This window comes from Chionomys nivalis, chromosome 1, assembly GCF_950005125.1.
Source record: "Chionomys nivalis chromosome 1, mChiNiv1.1, whole genome shotgun sequence".
Taxonomy (NCBI): domain Eukaryota; kingdom Metazoa; phylum Chordata; class Mammalia; order Rodentia; family Cricetidae; genus Chionomys; species Chionomys nivalis.
This window is the reverse complement of record NC_080086.1, coordinates 79,225,031-79,251,030: the sequence shown is the minus strand read 5'-3', so window position 1 is coordinate 79,251,030 and position 26,000 is coordinate 79,225,031. Positions and strand designations below refer to the sequence as shown.

Sequence of the window (26,000 nt, the reverse complement as noted above, 5' to 3'; positions counted from 1 at the left end):
GCTACATAGTGAGATCCTGTCTCAAAAAAAGTTGTAAAATTATATAAAGATGTTATTTATCTTTATTGATAAAACAGTTTCATAATTTTTTAAAAAGAAAAAAAGATGAATAATTTAACTCCTCCCAAATCACATGCCTCTAGTTCCAGTGCTCAGAAGGAAGGAGCAGGTGAGTTTTCCTGATACAAGAGTGATCTACACAGGTAGTTCCAGGCCAGCCAAGAGCAAGCAGCTCTTCTCTCAGAAAGCAAAATAATTAATTAACTATCCAAACTCAACCTTTACTATTTTTATTTTTTTAAGATTTTTTTTATCGATTTTTGTTGAGCTCTACGTTTTTCTCTGCTCCCCTCCCTGTCTCTCCCCTCCCCTTCAACCCTTTCCCGTGGTCCCCATGCTCCCAATTTACTCAGCAGATCTTGTCTTTTTCTACTTCCCATGTAGATTAGATCATGTAAGTCTCTCTTAGGGTCCTCATTGTTGTCTAAGTTCTCTGGGATTGTGATTTGTAGGCTGGTTTTCTTTGCTTTATGCTTAAAAACCACCTATTAGTGAGTATATGTGATAATTGTCTTTCTGTATCTGGGTTACCTCACTCAAAATGATGTTTTCTAGCTCCATCCATTTCCTCGCATACTTCAAGATGTCATTATTTTTTCTGCTGTGTAGTACTCCATTGTGCAAATTACCACATTTTTCTTATCCATTCTTTGGTCAAGGAGCATTTAGGTTGTTTCCAGAGTCTGACTATGACAAACAAAGCTGCTATGAACATAGTTGAGAACATGTCCTTGTGGCACGATTGAGCATTCTTTGGATATATACCCAAAAGTGGTATTGCTGGGTCTTGAGGACGGTTGTTTCTTAAATTTCTGAGAAATCTCCATACTGATATCCAAAGGAGCTGTACCAGCTTGCACTCCCACCAGCAATGCAGGAGTGTTCCCTTTTCCCCACAACCTCTCCAGCATAAGTTGTCATCAGTTCAACCTTTATTTTTTTGAATAAAAAATCATGCTTAGCCCCTGTAGTTCTGCAAATAAGATCTCTGCACATGCTGTTTACCATTTTATATAGACTCTCCTCTAATAGTTGTCAAAACCGAGCTGTGAACAGTGGCACACACACATGTAGTCCCAGACCTTTGCAAGAGTTAGGGAGGAAAGTCTGTTGAGCCAAGGGGTCCAAGACTAGTGCAGTCAGCATAAGAAGATCCCACCTCAGAAACAAACAGAAAACTGAACGTAGAGGTCTGGGAAGATAGCTCAGCTGATGCCTGCTTGTCCAGCATGCACAAAACCCAGAGCCAGTCTCCAGTACTGTCTAAAGCCAGGCAGGGCGGCACACACCTGTAATCCCAGCACTCAGAAGGTGGAGGCAAAAGTTCAGAGGTCATCCTAAGCTATGCAGTGCCTTCCAGGCCAGGCTCAGTTACTCGAGATCCCGTCTCTAAATCAATCGATCAATTATTCAATCAATCTTAATATAGATAAAATATTTGTATTCAAGAAGATGGCTCAGCCAGGCAGTAGTGGCACACACCTTGAATCCTAGCACTCTGGAGGCAGAGGCAGGCAGATCTCTCTGTAAGTTAGAGGCCAGCCTGGTCTACAGAGTGAGTTCCAGGATAGGTTCCAAAGCTACAAAACAGAGAAACCCTGTCTTGCAAAAACAAAAAAGAAGAGGAAGGCTCAGTTCTTTGCAAGTATGAGGACCTGTGCTCATCTCCCCAGAGCTTGTAAAAGACAGGCATGGTATGTGTCTGTAACCCCTGCACTGGGGGTGGGGAGGGGTAGTAAACACAAGTGGATACCAGGAGCTCAGTGTCAGCTAGTCTAGCCAACATGGTGGGCTCCAGGTCCAATGAGAGATCTAGTCTAGCCAACGTCATGGGCTCCAGGTCCAATGAGAGATCTAGTCTAGCCAACGTGGTGGGCTCCAGGTCCAATGAGAGATCTAGTCTAGCCAACGTGATGGGCTCCAGGTCCAATGAGAGATCTAGTCTAGCCAACGTGATGGGCTCCAGGTCCAATGAGAGATCTAGTCTAGCCAACGTGGTGGGCTCCAGGTCCAATGAGAGATCTAGTCTAGCCAACGTCATGGGCTCCAGGTCCAATGAGAGATCTAGTCTAGCCAACGTGGTGGGCTCCAGGTCCAATGAGAGATCTAGTCTAGCCAACGTCATGGGCTCCAGGTCCAATGAGAGATCTAGTCTAGCCAACGTGGTGGGCTCCAGGTCCAATGAGAGATCTAGTCTAGCCAACGTCATGGGCTCCAGGTCCAATGAGAGATCTTGTCTCAAAGACCAAGGTATAGAAGGCCAGTTAAATTGTCCATAGGATAAATACTTTGGCCATCAAATCTGACCATCTGAGTTTGAGCTCCAAAACCCAGATGGGAGAGAGGTTGTATTCCCTTCCACACATGCACAAAGTAAGTAACTGTAGATTTAAAATCTTTATTGAAGTAGAGAGCAATAGAGGGAGATACCCAATATGCATGCATGGGTGCACACATCTCCCCCTCCCTAACAGCACACACACTAGATTAAAAATGAATAGGGATGAATAGGGATGAGTCTCCAAGCAAAGAGTTACTTGTATTTTGCAATAGTAAACAATGACTGTAGTTCATATCTGCCATGGTCTTTCTAATGACCGCAGTGAGAGAAACTGTTTCCTTCAACTAGCTAGATATTGAGATTATTCCAATTTTCTTCCTGTTCCACCGAGTTTGTTCAGTTCCTTCTTATATCTTAAAATGAATTCCCAAGTGTAGGATTACTGGGCTAAATGATTCTAACAGTGTATAATTCATTAATTAGATTATTTTCTAACAATTGTGTAGTAGGAGTCTGTCACATCTTGGATGTGAAATATCCCCTTCAGGCTCCCGTGTTTGAGGAGCTGGTCGTGGCTGGCAATGCTGTTATGGGAGGCTGTGGACTCTTTCGGACATGGGGTGTAAGGGGCAAATGTGGGTTGTGGGACAGGAATTCAAGTTTCTATCTGACTCTGGTTCTGGTACACTGAGATCTCTGGTTCCTCGTTGTGCCATGTAAGAAACAGCTGTCACATGTTCCTGCACTGTGACTGTGACCTTGCACAGTCCCATCACTGCGTCTTGCCCACCACGATGGACTGTACCATCTCAAACCATCAGAAAAAAAAAAAATCCCTCCTTCTTTTTTGTCAAGCACCAAGAAAATGACCAAACACAGAGCTCTGTAGGTAGCGCCCAATGGTGTGTCAATGTCTGCAGTTTCTGACGTACAATGCTTTGGACTTCCTGTACAGGAAGGCTCTGGGGAAGAGACCAATTAATTGGGCATCTGTAGACAGCCCTGAACATCCCCTTCGGAAGCAAGCCCACAGCTCCTCCCATCTCAGAAAGGTGGGGTTAGAGAACTGGTACCTCCTGACTTTGCTGTCAGTCCCTCTTCTCTCCTTTCCCTGAATGATGTCTGTCCTTCCTTAGACTGGAGGAAATGCGGTGTGTCTTCAGATCAGCCAAGCATCACCCCCCTAGTCTTCTAGATCACAGAGGCTGGGACCTCCTGGGGAGGCTGTGAACACCCACCCCCACCCCAAACAAAGGAAACTTTACTAACTAGTAGAGCGCCAAACAAGACTGATGCCACACATCTTACTGAGCTTTGAAGTGAGCCGCAGTGGCCACCAAACACCCACTTTCTCAGAACAATGAAAGCATAAAACAAAGAAATATCCAGAGTACACTAGAGGTGATCCTGAATTGATCTAAACTAGGATACTGTCGGTGGCTTTCGTCGGGAGACCCCAGAATGGTTTACCGCCTTGCCTTTCCCCGGCTGTGTGACAGCAGATGACTTCAGTTTCTTTTATTTCAGCATCTGTTAAAATCTCCTTTATCCACAAAATTAATGCCTGTTTTTTTTCCATATCCAGTTTCTCCTATCATTACACACATGAGGCAGTCAATATCTTGGAATAACAGAATTTGGGAGTTGCAAATTTCCCATCGCCTTTCTCGAGGATGAAGAGGATGGTGGAGGCTGTAACATGTGGTAGCCAAGATGCTTGCCTTGTTAGCCCTCACCATGTACCACAAGAGAAACGCCATCATTGTTGTCCTTTTCTAGAAAATAAAACATGTAGAGGAGCTGGAGCGATGGCTCAGCAGTAAAGGGCACTGGCTGCTTCTAGCACTCAGGTAGTGCCGCACAGTCATCTGTAACTATAGGGATCCGACGCCCTTTGACCTCCACAGGCACTGCATGCACACGGTGTGCACACATTCATGCAAGCAAAACACTCATACATATAAAATAAATCCCCCCAAAATAGAAAAACAAACAAACCAAACAAACCCCTAAGTTTTGCCACTGACTAGCTGAGGTCTGAGACTAAAGCTTTGTTTGTGGCATTCTGTCATGCCGGATTCTGTCCGTCTGTCTTGTTGAACAGCTTCTCAGGGAAAGGCAGGATTGCTGAGTCCCTGGGACTTAGAGGAACTTTAGAGATAACTCGGGGCCTTCCTGGGTCAGTGAGTTGCTGTGTTTTTACTTACTCAGAATTCTCTTTACACTTGGCCATAGCAGGCCTGTCTTCTCCATTCTCTGTGTATGAACACATATTCAAAGTGTCCATGACCTCACAGGCCAGTGAGAACCAGCCATCAGGCAAGCTGCCAAGCCCATACTTGGGAAGAGAGGTTGAGGAGAGATGTATCTGAGCTTGTCAGTTCAGTGTGCCTCTGCTTCTCCTCTGACAGGAAATTGATGACTGCCTGGTCCAAGCCAAAGATCGAAGTTACGACGCCCTTGTGCACTTTGGGAAGAGGGGCTTGAACGTGGCAGCCACAGCAGCTGTGATGGCTGCTTCTAAGGTACAGTACCATGCTGGGGTCTGACTGCCAGGGCTGCTCCACACCCTAGGCCCCTTGGTTGCCTCTGCCTGTCACCTGTGTGGATTGCACAGGATGGGCTAAAGACCAGTCGGCACCCCGTTATCTTTATATTCGAAGGTCCCTTTAAAAACATGCTGGGGAGCGGGGTGGTAGCTGAGCACGCCTTTAATCCCAGCACTCGGGAGGCAGAGGCAGGCAGATCTCTGTGAGTTCGAGGCCAGCCTGGTCTACAGAGTGAGTTTCAGGACAGTCAAGGTTACACAGGAAAACCCGACTCAAAAAAAACTATGATGAGGAAAAGATGGTGAATTTTGCCTCCAGAGCATTCTCCCCTCTTACATATATTTGCAAATGCACATACACACATACATGATATGTGACAGCAAGAGTTTCCCAGAGCCCATGAAGCTCCCTGTGGATCACAGGTGACGAACCTCTCACCTGGGCTAGAGAGATGCTCAGCACTTGGGAGCACACGCTACTCTTGCAGAGGACCCAAGTTTGGTTCCCAGAAGTCAGGGGGCTCACAGCTGCATCTCCCGCTCCAGGAGGAGCACTGATGCCTTCTTCAGGCCTCAGTGGGTACCGGCACTCATGCGTGGATCCACACACAGGCGTGCACATAATTAAAAATAAAATGAATCTTGGGGGGAAAAAGTACTCTAACCAACCCTAAGCTAAGGTGCGAGAGACTCCTCCAGGCGATCACCCTACCTCAGCTCAAACCTGAAGGACATCCAGATGCTCTAGAGCTCGCCTCGGGGAACAACATCTTGTCAGTTCCTTCCACGGTTCATGTGGCAGAGAACTTCCTCTCTCTGTCCAGTGGTTTTAAATGAGAAAAATTTCCTGCTTTGTGGAAGCCTTGCTTTTTCTCACTAAATATAAATATCTAGGGAGAGAAAACACATCTTCTCCTCCAAAAATAATGCCCTCTATTTTTTGAAACAGATATGTGCTTTAAAAGTAATAATACAATCCAAAACTTCAAACGGAGTTCTCCATCAGTGGTTTCCATAGCGACAGTGGACAGCACCCAGCAGTGTTGGAGGATGACTCACTCGCTGTGGGTCCAGATCTGGCTTTCATGCTTGAACCACCTAGGAGGCTTTGATTTTAAGCAGTGCTGAATCAGAACCTCAGGCAGTGAGCCCCTGGGCCTGTGGATCTCTGTTCTTAATAAGGTCCCCAGGTGATTTTAAGCATTCAGCTTTGGATAGGTCACTGCCTGGAGTCCCATCCAGAGTAGAGAACATGGGTGTTGAGGTTAAAACAGTTTATTTCTGTATTTTTCCTGTGCTGCAAATGTAACATTGACCTTGAAGATGAGAAGAGCTGTGGGGGTGGAGGGTCGTGGAGTGTGTGTGTGTGTGTGTGTGTCCCTATGTGGATCAAGACACCATTGTGCAGCGTGAATCTGTGCCACAGTGGAACTGCAAATTCCTCTGCCAGGTTATGTGATCCAGGAATTGGTCCCCAACCCTTCTGGTGCTCTTCCATCCATTTTTACATGACTCCCTGGATACTAAGAGCTATACATGGAAGAAAAAAGGTCTTTTGGGCACATTGTGGATCAATAGGTAAGAGTACCTCTACCCAAGGACCCAGGTTCAGTTCCCAGTACCCACACCACAGCTCAAAAGTCCCAAGGAATCCAATGCCCTATTCTGGCCTCGGGCCCAGCACGCTCATGGTGCACAGACATACATGTAGACAAAATATCCATATGATAAGCAAATTAAAATTAAAACAATATTGGGCTCTGAGCAACTTCCTTAGTAAAATTAATACCTGTGGAGGATGTTTTATCTTCATGAAATATGGATATCTTTATAAGTCTAGGTCACTGAGGTGTTCCGTGATCAAGGCTTTTGCTGCTAAGCTTGTGATGATCCTGGAACCCAGATAGTAGAACGAAGGAGCCAACTGTTGAAAGTTGACCTCTGACCTCTGCATGTGTGTCATGCATGTGCATATGTACACATACACACAAATGTTTTGAGCTTCATAAACCATATCATTATGAAAATATAATTTCTTATTTCTATATAATGCTGTTATTTTTATCTTGAAACTAGAAAAACTAAAACAAAGTCAGACATGGGAACTTTCTGCTCACTGTTTATCCCTGTCCATACCATTTTCTCCAAAACTTCGCTCTCTGTCCCCATGGCCTTGCTGGCTTTTTTTCCCTCTATTTCCTATTTCATAGCCCATGGTTCCATGCAGAAGGAAGACAGTTCCAACTCTTTAAAGACTAGAATTGATAATCTCTCTTTTTTAAAAACAATTCTCTTGAAAGTCAGTTGTCCAAAGAGCTCAGTCTCACATTAACGGAAGGCCCCAGTGAGAAGAAAGAGCTGAACCAAAGTTCTGCAACCGGGAGGTGTCCAAAACACCTTACTCCCTTTGAAACTTGCCGGCTGCACTAGGTCCCATCTACCTGTTCCTTCTTAGACTTACTAGTCCAACTTTTCTTTTTAACTCCTCATTTGACTTGAAAAACAAAGTTGCTTTAGTTCCCCTGAAGAGGTGTCTTTGGGACAGCCCTAATTACCAGCCCTGCTATTAAAGTCAGCCATTGAAGAGAAATGCCCTAAGGAAGACTTGCATTCTGTGAATTAGAGATTGTCCTGCAGGTCATTTTCAATGTGTTGGGGGGGGGGGGGAGCGGCACTCACGTGCTTGTGTGTTGCTCCCCCTCCACCCAAGAGCCCCATTTTTAAAATTGGATTACTGACTTCTTTACTTAAAAACTTATTTTATTTTAAATTACATGTCTGATGTCTGTGTGTAGGTATTTGCACATAAATGGTGTTGCCCCAAAAGGCCAGAGATGTATGATTTCCTGAGCTGGAGTTCCAGGAGGCTGTGAGCCACTTGGCATGAGTTCTGGAAGCTGGACTCAGATCCTCTGCAGAGCCGTCTTTTCTGCCCCTAGACTGCTGCTGTCTTGAGCCATAGGAATGTGCCTTCCTTTTTTCCTTCATTTTTCCTTTAGAAAATAACCAGAAGGGGCTACAGAGATGGCTCAGCAGGTAAGGGCATTGACTGCTCTTCCAGAGGACCCAGGTTCAATTTCCAGCACCCATATGGCAGCTCACAACCATCTATATATAACTCCCAGGGCATCTGGTGCCCTCTTCTGGCATCTGTCTCTGGCATCTGTAGGCACAGCATAGGCATGATATGCAGACTATATACAGTCAGATGAGTAAATATAAATTAAAAATAAAATCTCAAGAAAAAGAGTTAAATAATAGAAACAACAGTGCTAGTTTTGCAGTTAATTGGCGTGCTGGAATTGAGGCTGGCACAGGCACAGCACGTTTCCATCATGGGGAACCTCTACTGGGCAGCTACTTCACGCCCTCTGAGCATCCTCGGGTTCTCGTTGATCTTGTTTCGCTCTTTCACCTGCAGCTACTCTGGCTTTGGTGGGATGCTCCCCTCTTGTACTCACCAAGTTCTTTGGGGACTTCCAGGGAAGCAGAGCTGGGAGTCCTCGCCTATAGCAGCACCCATGCAACGGCTCCTTTTCCTTCGTCCTTTCCCTTGTGTGGGCCCGGTTTCCACACCACGAATGCCATCTGCTCTTTTGACTTGATACTAGAAACTCACACTTTGCCTGCAGTTGTGATCTTTGACCACAGGTTAGTCAAGTTTTAGCCACAGTCTACTCTCTGAATAGATGGGCACCATTCACTGAGAAATAAAATTATGTTTTCTCATTCATTTGTTTTATTCCCAGTCAATCTTAAAAAAATAGTACTCAGAGTTGCTCTTTCTAAAATGATAAGAAAATGGTCCTGTAGGTGTAACACAAGAAGGAATGGAAAGAGAAATATGGGACTGGAAGCTGGGACCAGAGCTGGGCTGCACAAGCCTCAACAGAAAGATGGAAGAGCAGTCAGCCACTTGAGTGGCTGCTGCAGTGGTCCGTGTTAGAAGGGCAGAGAAAGGGGAAGGAGGGAGGGATGCTGCAAGGTTAGGATTCAAGGAGTGGAAAGGGGTAAGCTTCAGAAATGACTGGAATTTGTTATCTGGGTGCCAGAGAAACATGGATGAGGACTGGAGAGAGATCTCTGAAGGATGCACAGGACAGGCAGGGTTTTCAGCTGAGACAACTTTCTTGAGAGCTCAGGGTCCGGAGGGTCCTAAACCCATTTCCTGGGGGTGACCATTATGGGTGACCTGACACAGGGATCTGGCTCTCCAGGCAGTTTGGTTTTGCCTATTATTTCTCATTTAAGGGTACTTCTCAAAGCAGAGGTCAGGAAGTGAATCTTATTCCAGACATTCCTGTCCCCGGCTGCAAAATAAAAATAAAAACAGGAGAGAAATACACTGGGATTTGGGGGCTGCTCTCAGCATAGTTCACAAACGGTTTCTAGAAGGTTCTCACTTCCTACTGTCCTCTATTGTTTTTCACTCACTACTCCAGAACCTTCAGTAGAGAACTCAGTTCTGTCCTCCGCCCTTCCCTCCTGGGGTGGTGCACAGCTGTGAGCTCCGGTGGGAGGCCTCCATCAGACCAGCCCTGTTGTCCTTCCACCCAGACCGGTGCATGCTATGTCACCTTGGCCATGTGGTCTCTTGTACAAATTTCTGTCTTGATGCCCCAGTCTGACTGAGGTCCTTGGAAGCAGGAGCCACTTCACACGGGCGTCCGTTCCTCTTCAGGACTTCGTGGAGTTTTGTCAGTATTCCCAGCGTTGTTGTGTGTGGACAGAGAAATGCAAGAGCTGAGCAGTGAGTGCGTGAACGAGGAAAGAAATGAGGATCACATGACTCTCCAGTCTCTGCTGGCCTGTGCCCATGGCTTCTTCTTCTTCTTCTTTTTCTTTTCTTTTTTTTTTTTCATGTCCCTTTTACCTTTTATCAGGTGGCTCGACTCTTTCATTTTGTCTCCTCTTTGGACGTCAGAGAAGGGCAGGTAACCCTGTTGAGAGGTGTGACTAACTCCAAACCGATCCAGTCTGGTAGAGAGGCCCGCCAGCTGTCTCTACCCGCCAGCCTCTGGTCTGGATCAGAGGCAGGTGTCTTGCTGCCCCGACTCCTCTGTGTGGCATGTGTGACTTCATGCCAGACACACAGGCTGGCTGCACTTTGTCCTCATACCAGAGCCTGTTAGTGTGTTCACCTGGCAGTCTCTAACGTGACTAACTTACTCAGCCCCACCCCCCTTGTTTAATGCCTGGAGAATGAACTAGATTTGTACTGACGCTCTCCTGGTAGAAATCCTCATCTCTTTCTGGTTTGTCTGTTAATCCAGTTTTATGTCCTATAAAGCCTGCTCTCTGTGTGGCATGTTGAGGTGGGGGAAGCTGTCAGTGGCTGGCTGTGCCGTGAGGGTTAGCAGGAAGCCCTCACTCTTCTTGAATTACCCCTGGGAAATGTGGTTCTGCCAGTGGCTTTGCTGCCAATTGCCTGATTCACTAAAACTGGTCCTTTTTATCCTCACGGTCATCCAAAGTGAGCACTGGGTGCTCGGGGGAAATGAGATGCACTATAGAGTTCACACTCCACTGCACCTTCCCCTGTGAGGTGGTGGCTCCCTCCAGAACCTGCTCAGGGCCCTAAATTGTTCTGTGTCTGCAAGTATCTGCTGTACCTCTCCATTCTGGTTTAATTTCAGTTAAATATATGGGCCATGGTGGTACTCACCTGTAATCCTAACACTTAGGAAGTGGGGGAAGGAAGATGGGAGCTCAAGGTTACCTTGACTGCATTGTGAGCTTGAGGCTAGCCTGGGCTGTGTGAAATCCTGTCTCCAAAATGAAAAATAGGAGCAGGAGGGATAGCTCAGTGGTTGAGAACCAGGTTCAGTTTCTAGCATCCATGTGGTAGCTTGCAAACATCTGTAACTACATCCAGTGCCTACTTCCGACCTCCATGGGCACCAGACATAAACATGGTGCACATACATGCAGGCGAAAACAATAATACACATAAAATAAGTAAAAGTTAAAACCAAACCAGAGCTGCCTACATTGTTTTGGGTTGAAGACCTTTGTCACTGTCACAAAATCCCCGTCTTCACAACATCAGGTCCTCGGGGTCATCTTGGATATTGCTGTGGTTGCTGGAAATTCAGTTGCACTGCTTCCCTAAAGGAGTGTGTGAGCCTTGTGCAAGATGAAAAGGGATAAAAGAGGGTGAGGTCACCCCTAGTCCTAGCACCTGGTAAAGCCTGTCACCCAGAGGCATGCTTCCACAGACAGATACAGTCATGGGCACTGGCAATGGGTAACTCACCCCGTCCAAAACTTATTAAAAACTTCCCAACAAATATACCTCTCTTAGGCTGGGGGTGTGGCTAAGTTGGTTGAGTGCTTGCCTAGCATGCACAAATCCTTGGGTTCAAATCCCTAGTACTACATAAAATAAGTGGTTTTGGTTCCTCCTAGTGGTTGAGAATGAAGGCAGGAAGATTAGAAGTTCAGGACTATCCTTGGCTACTTAGCAAGTTTGAGGTCAGCCTGGGATACACGAAACCCTGTCTTAAAAAAATCAAAACAACCAGGAATGATGGCATATGTCTTTAATCCCAGCACTCGAGAAACAGAGGCAGGCAGATCTCTGTGAGTTCAAGTCTAACCTGATCTATACAAAGAGTTCTGGGTCAGCCTGAGCTACACAGTGAAACCCTGTCTCAAAACAGAAAAAAAGACCAAAAGCCCTCTTTCCACTTGGTTCACATATTTTCATAACCAAGTTCTCCAGAAGGGGCTCTCCCCTGGAGCACTTTGCCTCACAGGTATGCGACCTGTCCCTGTGTCCTACTCTTGTGGATACATCCCAAGGCGTGTTCAACAGAATGTCCCTCAGGTCTGGGCCCCTGGCTGATAGATGGGAGTGGGGTGGTCTCCTGTAGCCACTCCTCTCGGGCAGCAACACGATAGATGCCTACATGCTGATGGTTTCCAGCTCCTCTGCCCTAATGTGTGTCAGGTAGAAAGGTGGACTCAGGACCTGCAATAGTAAACTGTCTGGAGGGGAAGACCAGCAGACAGTACCCAGAGTCAAGTGCATTTACGTGGAGAACGGGGAGCAGGCTAGATGCCATGAAGAGCGTGTTGCAAGGAGTCTAGATATTTATCAGAAGCTGCTCAGAGAAGGGCAGCCCTTTTCATTACCTGGATGTCATTAACTCAAGTGCCACTAAGAAAGGAAACATTGCTAGTGAAATGGGGACATGATGCCTTCCACTTAGAGTGTTTACTGCTTCTTATTTAACACACTGCTAGACTGAGATTTTTAAAAAAGCTCTTATGCACACAATTAAAGGAACACAGAAGCACTGTAAACAGGCTAAGCTCTAACTAACCCCATTGTCACTGTCAAGAGTCTACTGAGTCACCACGGCTTAGCCATTCACAGATGCCTGTGCTAGTAGCCCTTTCTCTGGTTCTTGCAAAGGACTAGTGATTTAGGGCTATTATTTCTGGAACCTTCATCTCTCTGTGAATACCTGTTATGCCCATGCTATTGATCCTTGATGGTTCCAGAAAAGATCTTAGATAACCAGTACCCATATTCCTTTCTCTTAGCTGAACACTCAGAACCTTCCATTGTCTCCAGTCTTGCCACAGGTGATAACCAAGTACACTTGTGTGTAGGTGGAGACAGTGATATCAGAAGCACTGTATCTCTCAGAGGTGGAAGACTGTATTGACGAACTGATGATGAACTGATGAAGACCATTTGTGGAAAAACTAGGAGTGGATGGAAGTTGCATTATTTCAACATGGCTCTGGGCAATGCTCTGTGACTCTCTTTTCACCAGTTCCAGGATCTGAACCATCCTCAAAGGCAGAGAGAAGGGAGCAGGGCAGGATTTTCTCCTTCTGCATGTCAGGAAGAGAAAATATCTCCCTAGCTGCAAACCCCTCGGCAGATCTCTCCTCATGCCCTGTTGGACAAGACGGTGGTATAATGCCAGCCATAGCTGCAAGGGAGGCAGGAACATTTAAGTTTTGTTTGTAATCATTTCAGGAATGAGGACTGGGAAATGGCTCAGTCAGTAAAGCACTTGCTAGGCAAGGATGAACATCTGAGTCCCCAGGACCAGTAAAAACGTCAAGTGTGGTAGCACATGCTTGCGACTCCTGTGTTGGGGCTGTTTAATGCAGACTAAAGGGTCCCCAGGGTAACCGAGCCTAATTTGGTGAACTCCAGGTCAAGGAGAGATCTTGACTCAAAGGAAGTAGACAGTGTTCCTGACGATGTCCTCTGACCTCCACATACACAAATACACACATGCCCCAAAATGCCTGCATGTGATACATATACACACATATTCAAAAGAAAAAGATGCATATGGTGGTACATCCCTTTAATTGTGCACTGGGAAGCAGACACAAATAGACCTTGGTGAGTTCAAGGCCAGGCTGGTTTACATAGTAAGTTCCAGGCCAGCCAGGGTTACATAGTGAGACGCTATCTTCAACAAAGAGAGAAAAAAGTCTCAGTATTTAGCGCTGGGTGTCCTGAAACTCCGTAGATCAGGCTGGCCTCCAACTTAACAACGATCCACCTGCCTCTGCCCCCCAAGTACCAGGATTAAAGGTGAGCGCCACTATGTCCTGCTTATATTATGCTTCTTCAAACATAGAAAATCCAGAATTATTTTCCCAAAGTAGGGAAACCAGTGTGGCAGATAGAAGCTCTTCCAGAAGACGACAGCTCTCAAACAGAAGATGGGGGTTCTCCCGAGCACAGCTAAAGAAGGTCTCATGGATGGTAAATGCGAATGAGGTTGAGCGGAGAATGAACAAGGCCATGAGGTTTTCGAGTGAGAGGCATGTTGTTTTCAGACATCTCCAGCTGTTCTGATTTGTTTTTCAGGACTCTTTTTTTCCTTGCTTCTGTGGTTCCCTTTGGCACCAGGCTTGGTCCTGAGCCATCCTTATATCCTCTTTCCTAACCCTTGCCACTCTCCATCTTCCTGATGCTAGTGATATTGGAGCTGCACTGGCTCGGCTTCTCTGAGTGAAACTGAGCCCTTTGCCAAATGGACACGTAATGTGTAGACTGCTGTTTCCCTCAGGTCTGTGGCAGAGTGTTTACAAGATCCAGAAGATGTTGATGGAATTAGTCCCTGACCAGTTATTTGGGCTTGGGGTATTGAAACCCGGCCTGGTCCTTTTGGCCATAAGTTGTCTTTTCTTTCACTGATTTCCATAGCAACTTGGGTGTGGCCAGGAGCAGGCAGCAGCAACAACCATCATCTTCAGTAGCATGAAAATAAAATAGAACCAGGCGGTGGTGGCGGTGGTGGCGCAGCCTTTAATCCCAGCAGGTGGATCTCTGTGAGTTCAAGGCCAGCGACATAGGCAACCTATCACGGCCTTGTTCCTGTAGAAAACTGGCTAGAAAGATGGCTCCGTGGTTTCGAGTATTTGCTGCTCCTCCGAAGGACTCAAGTTTGGTTTCCAGTGTCCACATCCAGCAGCTCACAGTTGCCTGTAACTCCAGCTCCAGGGGATCTGATACCTTCTTCTGGCTTGGCCAGTGTGTGCTTGCTCAGACACACACACACACTCACACACACACATAACTTTAAGTGAATAATCTTTAAAAAGGTAGCTGACTCCCTGACTCCTGCCTGCAGCCATCACTTGCCAATAACTCCTCAGCAAGGCAGGACTTCCGTGAATTTGATCAAAACACATCACATGCATTATGAAAGCCTCAAATAGTAAGTGGAAAATTAAACTATAAAAAATAAAATAAATCTAAACAACAACAGAATGTCACTAGCCTCCCTAATATGAGTAAATGTGCCTTGTAAACCGTCTCAGCTTCACAGATTTAAAAAAAAAATACAAAAAAACCAAAAACTGTTGTCATACATTGAAACAACACCGTCTGCATTTTATAGCCTTTGGGAAGAAGTCTGGTTAAGCGCATAGAATATTAGGTTTTGAGTTTGTATCCGGATTCTAAGAACTGAGGATAACATGGCCATATATAGACTTTTGCTGGTGGGAAGCCAGCAGCCTCCAGCCATCTCTGGAGAGTAGGGATTGTAGTGGGGATATCCCTGAGGTGCATAAAACCCGGAATTTGAGCCTATCACTACATAAACCAGGCATGCCTGTAATCCTAGCATTTGGGAGGTGAAGGCAAGAGAATCAGGAGTTCAAGATCATCCTAGCAGGTATGCCTACATTGCCAAGCAGCAAGTTCAAGGTTAGCCCTGGACACGTGAGAACCCTATCTCAAACATACAAAGTGGGGAGCTGGAGAGATCAGTGATCCTAGCTACAGATTTCCCTGGGTCTGAAAGGGATGAGAACATCTCTAAAAGAAAGGGGGAGCCCCAGAGGTGGCCCTGAAACAAACCTGCATATCAGCAAGTATACCCGGGAACCTAAGGAGAGGCAACCCAGGGCTTTTTTTCTACCTTGTCCACTCACAGAGCAAAGGTCTCTCGGCCGCTGTCACATCTCATGCCTGTTCCCATTAGTGTCCATAAGCCTACGGTCAGGCCTCTAACAAGTGCTCTCCTGTATTGTGTCCAGGGACAGGGTGCCTTGTCGGAGAGACTGCGAAGCTTCAGCATGCAGGACCTCACCACTATCAGGGGTGATGGTGCCCCTGCTCCCTCAGGCCCCCCTCCTCCAGTGACTGGGCGGTCCAGCGGCAAACATGGTCAGCCCAAGATGTCCAGGAGTGCTTCTGAGAGTGCTGGCAGCTCAGGTAGGTCTGTCCCCTCCCTTTCTCACTCCTGGGCCTCATTGTCATTAAGAGGCGCAGTACTGGATCACACACAAGGTATCCCTTGTCCCGTGGACCTGTCCAAACAGAGGTATTTGTTAGACTATACCAGGCCAGATAATGAGCATAGCCACTCAAGAAGCTGGCCTAGGGACTGTGCCTTTGGCAGGAGAGGTTACACACACCAGGGGGTTATTTCTCCTTCATCATTGTCTGTAGAATCGGAGTGTTGGGTGCTAGTACCTGGGTCATGTCTGGAGCAGGAGGTGTAGACTGGGCCTTGAGAGCACTTTCTATTCTCTCTGGCCCCATACTCAGATCTTGTGACCCCCTGAGCATCTTCTCCACCCTTAGGCATTTCCTCCCTCTCCCATCTCCACTTCATCTCTCAATATTTACACATTACGCATGCCCACAGCCTGCACCTACCACGGACCACTCTAGACCTGAGGTCCAGTTCCTGGGGAGGTCAAGACCTTCTGGTATCTGAAAATCTACCTCTGCTGTCTAACTCTTGTGGATAAGCGCTTAGCATGAGACTGCCCATACAGGTCAGGAACCTTGCTTATGTGGAGTCTTGGGCCTGTCTCCAGAGGTCTCAGTGAGACTGAGGTGTGAATCCAGTATCTAATCTACCCATGTAGACTTGTTGCTTCTGGAGGTTGGTGTATGGACTAGGAGCCATCAGTTTCCAAGATGGATCCTTGGGAGATGACAATGATTTGGGGAGCAGACCTGGGTTGCTAACAGAAAATGGTGAACGGCAGAAAGCATAGAGGACAATGATGGGTTACACCTCCTCCTGATGGCAGAGTGTGTGTGAGGTGGTGCCAGGCCACCACCTTTCCCCTCCTTGTTACAGAAGAACAGAAGAATAAAAAAAAAAAAAGATCATTTTCAGACTCCAAACAGATGGCAGGAGCTGAAGACAGTTTAGGAGAAGGAACAGGGAACAGCATGGCTGCAGTCTGTGTCTGCAGCACCTGAAGCCCCAGATTCAGTGGGTGGGCATTGGTGGGTCTTGAAAGCAGGATACCCCATAGAAACGCACAGCCCACAGTGCGTTCTTATGTATTTATTTATATAACATAAATACACAGCCAGATGTGATGAAATATGCCTTAATCCCAGCATTCAGGGGGCAGAGGCAAGAGAATCTCTGTAAATCAGGGGCCAGCTTAGTCTACAGAGCAAGTTCCAGAACAGCAGGACTACACATAGAAACCCTGTCTCAAAAAAAAAAAAGAGTAGGCAGGTAGGTAGGTAGTAGGTAGGCACCCCAGAGTCCATAGAAAATCCCCTTGCAGTAGCACAAGCCTATAATGCCAGCACTGGGAAGGTGATGACAGGACCCTGAGGCTTGTCCAGCCAGCCAGTCTGGAAGAACCAGTGAACTCCAGGTTCAGTAAGAGATTCTGGTCAAATGGTAAAGTGGAGAGCAAGAGAAGAAGCCATGTTCGCCTTTACACTCAAAGCAGGAGCAGGCTCACCTTGCTTGCGTGCACATACATATATTACACACAGAAATATATAGAATACAGAATAACACCGTTTTCAAGAGCACAGTTAATCACAAAGATGCATGTAGATATTGAGATTCATGCTTCTTGAGGAAGGCGAATGGTACGGGATAGAAGCAATGGAGTGTATCCAGGAAGGACGCAGTGTCGGCTCGGCTGAGAACTGGGGACAAGATCGTTTGCTCTCTGCATCTCGAGGACAGAAAAGAATAAGACACAGAAACTGTAGAGGTGTGGTTATTCTGCCGACAAGCTTCTAGCAGACAGACCCTGGTTCTGCCTCCCTCTCCAGCCAACCCCCACTTGCCTGCCACGGGCCTCATACACAGCGCCCTGCATGCGGCATGAGGAGAACACAGGACCTGAGCTTGGTAGATGGAGAAGCAGAGCCTTCTGCTGCTGCTCTGAGCACCCGGGGTGAGGCTGGGCCACACACCAAAACTGACTCACCTGCCTGGAGTTTGCCCTCTGGTTTGAAGGGTTGGGGCAGGCCGTGATGATTGAGGGAGGGACCATGCATTGGAATGATTGGCATTACCACCAGGAAGGGGACACCAGGAGTTGAGAGGATGAAGAGAGCCTTCCATAGATTCTCAGTCACTGGGTCAGCATGGACTTAGTGAGCACCTACTATCTGCCAGGATCCACGTGGTCTGGAGACCAATGAATGCAGCGTCCAAACCGGTACCCCATTAGCCTTCTGCCAAATGCTCAGACACTAGTTCACTGGGGCTGAGAGACGGGTCTAAGGAGGCTTCCTGGAGGATTCTCTGAATCAAAAGTCTAGGAGAGGTTTTGAGGAAGGGACACCTATTCCCAGGGGAAACTTTCCCAGTTCCCATCCCCTTAGAGTTCTAGGAGCAGGGCCTGACCTTAGAGGAAGCTGAATCAGAGGAGATCCCTTCCCACACTGCAGTGTCTGTAGACACCTCCTTCTTCCTGGGGTGACTTGCCTGTTTGCTGGGGCCCGGTTCCTGTTGGGCGGGGCCATCTCTGACAGCGCCCTCACCCGACTCCCACAGTGTGCACCTGCTGCTCCTCCTGCAGGACCCGGAAAGGTGAGTAGCAGCCAGCCTGCCTGCAGCCTGCTGGAGTCAGCTTGCTTCAGGGGGACACTAACCAGGTGCTGGCCCCTGACCTTGGGGCTCCCTTTCAGCTGCACTGGCCAGATGGGGGACAAAACCTTTAAGGCCAGCAAAAGCACTGTCTTTCATTTCCATGGCCAAACCTCGTAGGACTCTGGCTGGGCTCAGTCAGCTGAAGGCATGACTGAGCCCTGGCAGGTCCACTCTAAGATAGTTCCAGGAGCTTCTACCTACAGCTCCTTACCACCTGGGTCCCTCTCAGGCTGCTGTTGGAGAGTCCAAACACATGGCGAGTGAATGGCTCTAGACAGAGAGAAAAGGCAGGAAGCCGTAACCTTTCGTGACCTGGCCTTTGAAGTCAGGCTAGCACTTACTCTTGAGATGTTCTCTTTGATGGCCGTGAGTCACCAAGCCAAACCTGTGTTCCACGAGAGAATTATCCAGCCTCTTGGAAGGAATGTCAGAGACTCATGTGTGAATCTTTAAGCCAATGTGCAGTCCCGCACATCCCTGTACAGTGCTTCCTGGAGATGCGGAGACTGCCCACGCTCCACGGAAGGGAGGAAGCCCTGAGTTTTCAGGGGAGTCAGCCCTGCTCAGGGAGCTCTGGCTTGCCACTTACTAGCTGTGCAGCTTTCTGTGAGTCAACTAACTGCCCTGAGCCTGTTTCTTCATCACACAACAGAGGTGGGGCCCCTGCCTTCCTCCCTGCACCGTAAAGGAAATGGCTGTTAAAAGGCTTTTGAAGGGGAACTACTAATTGTATTTATTTATTTGTGTGTGGGGTGCACGTGTACCTGTGATGTGTGTACCATGGCCTGTGTGTGGAGGTCAGAGAATGACCTGGGGGAGTCGGTTCTCTCTTCACACAGTGTGAGTTTGGGGATCATATTCAGACCATCGGGCTGGGCAGCAGGCACCTTTTCTTGCTGAGCCATCTCTCTGGCTCGTGACTACTATTTTCACAGGCTGGACTAGCCAGACGTACTCAGGATTCTGGGACTCCCACTTCTAGACAGCCACTCATGATGTTGCAACGTTGCCGATGCTGGTGTGTGAGTGACAGCTGGCGGAGCTATGGCTCTCTGGGGCCAGCTATCCTGCTCTCTTAGAAGATGTTGCCTGAGTTTAACTAGATGCATTAGGGACTAGGGAAGGTCCTGGGTAATGAAAGTCCCAGACAAGTGACAGACAGGATCACTGAGCAGGGACACAGTGGGAGACAAGCATTCAACCAGTCTTACCAGCCGGTGTCCAACTGGGGCCTCTCAGTCCATCTGGGAAGCTGGGGCCTTCCATTGTTAGACACTGGCACATAGGTCTGGTAGACTTCCTAGTTCATAGGAAATGACACTTCAGTGTCCCCAAGAAGGTCATGGTCATTTCTATCCCCCATTCTGCATACTAAATTGTAAATTCCATGAGCCAGGATAGTACTGCCTGGGACCAGGTCAGTTAATGTTCCATCCTTTCTGACCCATTCTTCCTCCTGGCTCTAGGATGCCTTCACCTATGGGACACCGATGGTTTTATAGTCAAAGTCTGCATACCAGACAATTAAACCAGCTGATGGTGGGCGGCCACTGCGGCAGGTGTCTCCGAGTGGATGGGGACTCAGAAAGGTGGAACAGCCAGTAGCAATAGCTGGAAGCATCCAGCTGGGATGACTCTTCTTGGAGTCTCCCCAGCCCTGTCTTTTGCAGGCACTGCTCTCCTAGGGTCCTGCTAACACCCAGTATTCTAGAACTTTCTCCCTGACCCCTAGAGCTCCTTGTAAGGACCCATCCCTGATTCCTCCACAGTGTGTCCCTCTATGTCCTTAGGGACAACTCCCCACTCTCTGGGCCTCGTAAAGGCTTCTGTGGTCCCTCCAGCTCTCTGCGATGGAAGGGTACTCCACTGGGAAGTGCTGGGATGTTTGTCTGACACCTGGAGCTGGAAGCTTCAACATCTTTTGAGAGGACTCCAGTGGGTCTTGGGTGCTTTCCTCCTGACCCCCCAAAATTATATCACATGGGTGGTGTTCACTCCAGAGCGTGGGAAGGTTCTAGGCATCCTTAGAGACTTAGGACCTTACAATCCCTGAGCAGAAATGGGACTTTCTAAAGGAGTTGCAAATCCAGCTCTCAATTCCGGACAGTGGAGAGAGGAAAAGTGGGCATTTGGGAGGCTGATAGTCACCTTAGAGGGCAATGACAGCATGGCATTAGCACTCACAGGCCCAGCAAGCAGCAGATGGTAGAGCCTATTCTAAACTGTGCCTCCCAGACACCACAGCATTCTCTCCCTACCTCTGCATCATTCTGTCTGTCAGTTTCCTGCATATTCCAGTCTTTGTAGATGCTTCTATTATTGCCCCATCCACCACCCCTCCTCCCCTCCTTCTCCTTCCCCGAGCTGCCTGTCATTAGTCAGAGAGGTGTATCGGGCCCTTTCCAAAACCGAGTTTGCGGGACATAAATTTAAGTACATGTGAGTTTTATTCAAAAGCTCCTTCTCTAACAGAATGTTCTTTCCTCTCTCCTCGGTGACTGCTGGGGACCTGGATGTAAGTGTTCAGACAGGCATGTCCTGCCTTGCCTCACTAATGTGTGTCGCGTAGGATGTATGCTAACCCGGGTGTCGTGCTGCAGTGCACTGTGGGTGGGTGGCTCAGGGCTTGGGCCTGGCAGATCTGTTCAGGTCCTTAAAGGGCTTAGACTTCCCAGCACCTCCTTTGCACCATCCAGTGCTGAGCCTGACCCTAACACATGTCCTTAAGTAGAAACCACCAACCTTGACCCAAACGTGACAAACCAGTGGGCTGCCTGGGCTGGCATTGCTGCCATTGGGAAGAGTGTGGCGTGAGATCTCCTATGGGAGAACCTGTACCCACACAAGTTCTCAGGGTCTTGGGGTGTGGTCCATTGCTAAGGCTGAGGACATATTAGATCACAAGTCTATGCAAATCCATAGGCACACTCCTGAGTTTCCTGCCCCATCAATTGCCCTGTTCCCTCAAACTGGCAGCACCCTTCAGTGTGGCCAATTTCACTGTGACTTACTTCTTATTTATTCTGCTGCTTGTTCCAAAAAGGAAATGAATGTGAAGGAAATATATGTGAAATGGATAATCAAAGTAAGGGGAAAAAAATGAAAGTTGGGGAACGTGACAAGGAAGGAAGATAGGACTAAGAGAAAATTCTAATGCCAGCCACCTGGTCACGGAGCATCAAAGACTGGAGCCCTGGACCAATCACTAGAGAGGGAAATACGGTTAGCCAGGGCCCCCAGTGTACTGTAGCTCGGAGGCGTGACAAACAAGAGGCTAGGGACTCATCTTAATGGTAGGGCCCCTGCCTGGCAGATGCAAAGCCATGGATTTGATTTCCCACACTCTAAATAAAGAAATAAATACCAACGACACACGTGACAGACTTACAGGGACCATCCCAGCAGTTGGGGCTGGCTGTAGGCGGGGTTCGGTGTCTCTTCCATCTGAAGCTATTTCTGTCCCCCAGACACCCCCCAGCCTCTGCCAGATCAGGTCTGGCTTCTGCTCCTGCCTGTACATCTGGAACGACCTCCGCTCCTAGGAGTCACAGGATCCCTTCTTTGCAAACTATAGTCCTTGTTCAAGGCTATGGTGCAAAGCCTTGTTAAGAGTTTCAATGCTGAGATGGGCATTGTTTGTTTGTTTTATTTTGCTTTTGTGCCTGAGACAGAGTCCCCACACTGTAACCCAGACTGGCCTGGAATTGACTGTGTGGTCCAGGTTGACCCATGGCAATTACCGGCGTGCATGCCCAGCTTACGAGGGGCTCATTAGTATTGCGGTTAATGCGTGATTGGGATGCTCAGCGTCGGTGCCTTCTGGTGGGTGGACTGGGTAATCAGATACCAAGGATCCTCTCCTGCTGCGTCTCTGGATTATCTTCTCATGCCTGTGGTGATTAGTATAGGGAAAGCCCTGGAAACAGGGTTTAAGGGTTGCAGCACACAGCTGATCAGAGGCCCAACTTCAGCCAGTGCCCAATTCCATCCTCAGGATGCAGGTTTTTTGCCAGGTGGGGCTCTCCGGGATGCTTCTCCATTTTTACCTTGGCCTGGGAGCTTTGGGTCCTGGGTAGGCCTGGACCTGTTCTTCCTCCCAAGCAGGAGGAATCTGTGTCCAGAGGAGTGTCCTGGTTATCGAGTGTCATGCTCCAGTACAGACCAGAGCTGAGTTCTCTGAGATGCCAACAGGCTTCCGTTTAGGTTTCTGGAGTGGCTGTACCAGCTGAATGCTAATCCTTCCTCAGATACTCAGAGGATGTGAGGGATGCGCAGCCACAACCTTACAACCTAAGGAAGTTTTCTGCTGAGCTGAGACAGGGCATGTGGCAGGGGCCTCAGGGTACAGACTCTAAGCATAATGGGGGCCTGTAGCAGCGAACCTCTGGAGGGCCAGGGTGTTCAAGGAACTGTCATGGAGTTACTGTCCTCGAGTTCAACAAGCTGATTTAGGCGAAGGAGGGACAAGAAAACAACTGAACTTGAAGTCAACCGACTAAGAGAAGCCCAAAGTGAAGAAGGGGCAAATTTATGATGTCAGGTCCTACGAAGGCACAGCCTGAGCCTGAGCCGCTGGCTCCCTCCACTCCCAGCTCCGTTCTGCAAGGCCTGCTAAAGGCAGCCGTGTTCTCGTGCTGCCCCCTGCTGGCTATATGGAGTACAGCAACAGAAACTAGACAAGCTCTTAGTTGTGGGCTTTTAGTTTAGTTCCTACGGGCTGCTGTTGCAGGGCAACCAGCCCGCTGCTGACAGATGGAGCCAGTTCTGCAGCTGAATGTGATTTTAGGATCAGTAGCAGGGTACCCCAGAAAGCTCAGGTTTCTGCCTGCAGGCCTCAGAGTGGTGGAGCCAGAGGAGCTGTAGGCCCTCTAGCCCTACCTTCTGTGGTTTTGGGCGGCGACAGCACACAAGGAATAGAAAGACATGTCTGTAGATGCCAGATAAACCGGGCATACGCAGAGAATGATTTACATACTAACTAAGCCAGGGCTTCCTGGCTCGGTGACACGACTGCATTCACTGAGCCAAGTTAATTCTGGAGCTGTGCCTGCTGTCAGGTGGGGGTGGGGTGGCAGATACATTCAGATTTTGCATTGAGATGAGGGCCCTCTGCTATCTAGCACCAGGTCCTTTGAAATGAAAAATCTGCACAGCTCAGTTTAAAGCTGTCCCTTGAGGTCTCTCGGCATGTTACATCCCGTCTTGCACAGAACTCCTCGTGCTGTGTGCACTGGGGTACCGACTGCACTGTCAACATCACCTGTGCATACAATTTAGAAAGCCGGGGCCATTCCTCAGGAGCACAGCTCTTGTTCTTGGAGAAGAGGTTTCTCTTGAGCGCTCTTCCGGTGCCAGCTCATGGGTCTAAGCGTCAGGGCTTGACAAGTCTCAGCGTCTTCCCCCATCCTCCTGGTGGCTGTTCAGTGGCTTCTGAGCCTACAGTTGATTATCTGCAAGCTGCCAAGTCTTCCAGTTACCTACACACACACACTCACACACACTCACACACACACTCACACTCACACACACACTCACACACATATACTCACACACTCACTCTCTCACACACACATGCGCCCACTCGCGCACACACACGCGCGCGCACATATACTCACATACACACTCACACACACAGACAAGACAGTGCAGCTTCTTCGGACCTGGGCCCCTGGTTGTCCTAACAGGTTTGTCGTGCTGTGTACCTAATCTCACCCTACTGCCCGCCCTTGCTCCTTTCTACACTGACCCCTCCCCACTGAACTTTGTCTCCTCTGTTAGATGGACATTAAGTGGTTGAGGGAGATGTGAATGAGGGTGGTGTGAAGTCATGGGAGCCCCACCAGGTCCAAAGCCCACTGGCGTTTTCTGACGAGGAGGAGGAGGACCTGTTGGAGTTCATGTACAAGTATAAGGCACCGAGGAGGACGGAGTTGCCCCTGGAGGTACATGGTGTGGGGGGGGGGGCTGGAGCAGATGCTTGCAGTAGAGATCTGGGGGTCCTAAGAACAGCATCACTTGTAATACTCAACATTCTCTGAGTGCTTAGGGGGGAAAGTGACTTCCCCATCAAACAGGTAGGATAAGCCACCTGGTAGCCTCTAGCTACGTGTCAAGGTGTGTGTGTGTGTGTGTGTGTTTGCATGCGCACATACATGCACACACATGTGGAATCAGTTCTAGGGATGGAAATCAGGTCAGGCTTGGCGGTTAGTGCCTCATTAGATGAGCCATTTCTCCAGCACCATGGTTCTTTAAAGTTATCAGAAAACAATATACTTGGCACTATGGCTGGTTGCGATGCCGATGGGTGTGGCGGCAGAAGGACCATGCCTGACACTCAAGGGCTGTGTTCTGTGACACAGGTGGAGAGTCAGTAGTCACTGGCTCAGGACAAAGCCATTTGGTTCCTGTCTGGTTCGCTATGTACTGAGCTCTCTGGTCTGAGGGTCCATTGTGAAAAAGTCATGATTCCTGTCACAAAATTAGAGGGACCAGCCAGGCAGTGGTGGCACACACCTTTAATTCCAGCACTCGGGAGGCAGAGGCTGGCAGATCTTTGTGAGTTTGAGGCCAGCCTGGTCTACAGAGTGAGTTCCAGGACAGGCTCTAAAGTTCCAGAGAAACCCTGTCTTGAAAAACCAAAAAAAACAAAACAAACAAAAAAAATAGAGGACCTTGTGAGAATCAGATGAGATGCTCAGAGACGCCCCCTTCATAAGAATCGGATGAAATGCTCAGAGACGCCCCCTTCATAAGAATCAGATGAGATGCTCAGAGACAGACGCCCCCTTCATAAGAATCAGATGAGATGCTCAGAGACAGACGCCCCCTTCATAAGAATAAGATGAGATGCTGAGAGACGCCCCCTTCATAAGAATCAGATGAGATGCTCAGAGACAGACGCCCCCTTCATAAGAATCCGATGAGATGCTCAGAGACGCCCCCTTCATAAGAATCCGATGAGATGCTCAGAGACGCCCCCTTCATAAGAATCGGATGAGATGCTCAGAGACAGACGCCCCCTTCATAAGAATCGGATGAGATGCTCAGAGCATCATAAGCACGGAGGCCTAGTGTTTTTGTTTCCTCAGGAATGGAAGCTACAGCCACCTCAGATGTAGGAGTCCCTTCATTCCCGCCCAAGATGGATAGTTCATATTCTCTCATATATTATTTCCCCCACCTCTTCTTTAGTGCTGAGGATCAAACCAGGGCCTCCCATATATATTAGCACACACTCTACCACAGAGTTATGTCCCTAACCAGCCGGTATGGGTTACTTCTAAGTACTGGACTAGTCCCATCTGGCCTCAGAGTCTGGGAAACCTCATAATGGAAAAATTCGCTCTAAATATCCCATGCTCAAGGGATCATGCTTTGTGTGTGTGTGTGTGTGAGAGAGAGAGAGAGAGAGAGACAGACAGACAGACAGACAGACAGACAGACAGACAGAGGGTCTCATTCTGTAGCCCATGATGGCCTCAATCAAACCCCCTCTAGAGTGGATGCGGGCCACAGACTCCCGCCCCTCCTGCCTCTGCCTGCGGCATTCTATGGTCACGGGTGTGCCCCACCACACCTAGCTGGGGTTTGTTTAAAGCATTGCACATGGCTCCCTTGCTAATGTCCAAGAAATGGGTGCCTAAAAAAGGAGGTTTTGATTGCTGCTGTCTCAGTCTCTATCCAGAAGGGACAGTGAACCTTTCCTACCAGGGAAGCTGTGGCCTGAGGGATCTGGGGGATGCTGAGC

At 48.3% G+C, this 26,000-nt stretch overlaps 1 protein-coding gene across 3 annotated transcripts in view; it reads left to right on the top strand.

Annotated features, from left to right (window-relative positions):
• Window positions 1–26,000, top strand: part of Reep1 (receptor accessory protein 1) — a 105,223-nt gene that overhangs the window by 68,981 nt on the left and 10,242 nt on the right. For 2 of the 3 annotated variants that reach the window (XM_057766482.1, XM_057766492.1), the window contains exons 5-6: window positions 4,753–4,866; window positions 15,417–15,594. In XM_057766482.1, coding sequence (XP_057622465.1) covers window positions 4,753–4,866; window positions 15,417–15,594 — 292 coding nt within the window. Of the gene's footprint in view, window positions 1–4,752; window positions 4,867–15,416; window positions 15,595–18,154; window positions 18,191–24,040; window positions 24,193–26,000 lie in introns of all 3 variants that reach the window. The other variant, XM_057766476.1, reaches the window with a different exon arrangement.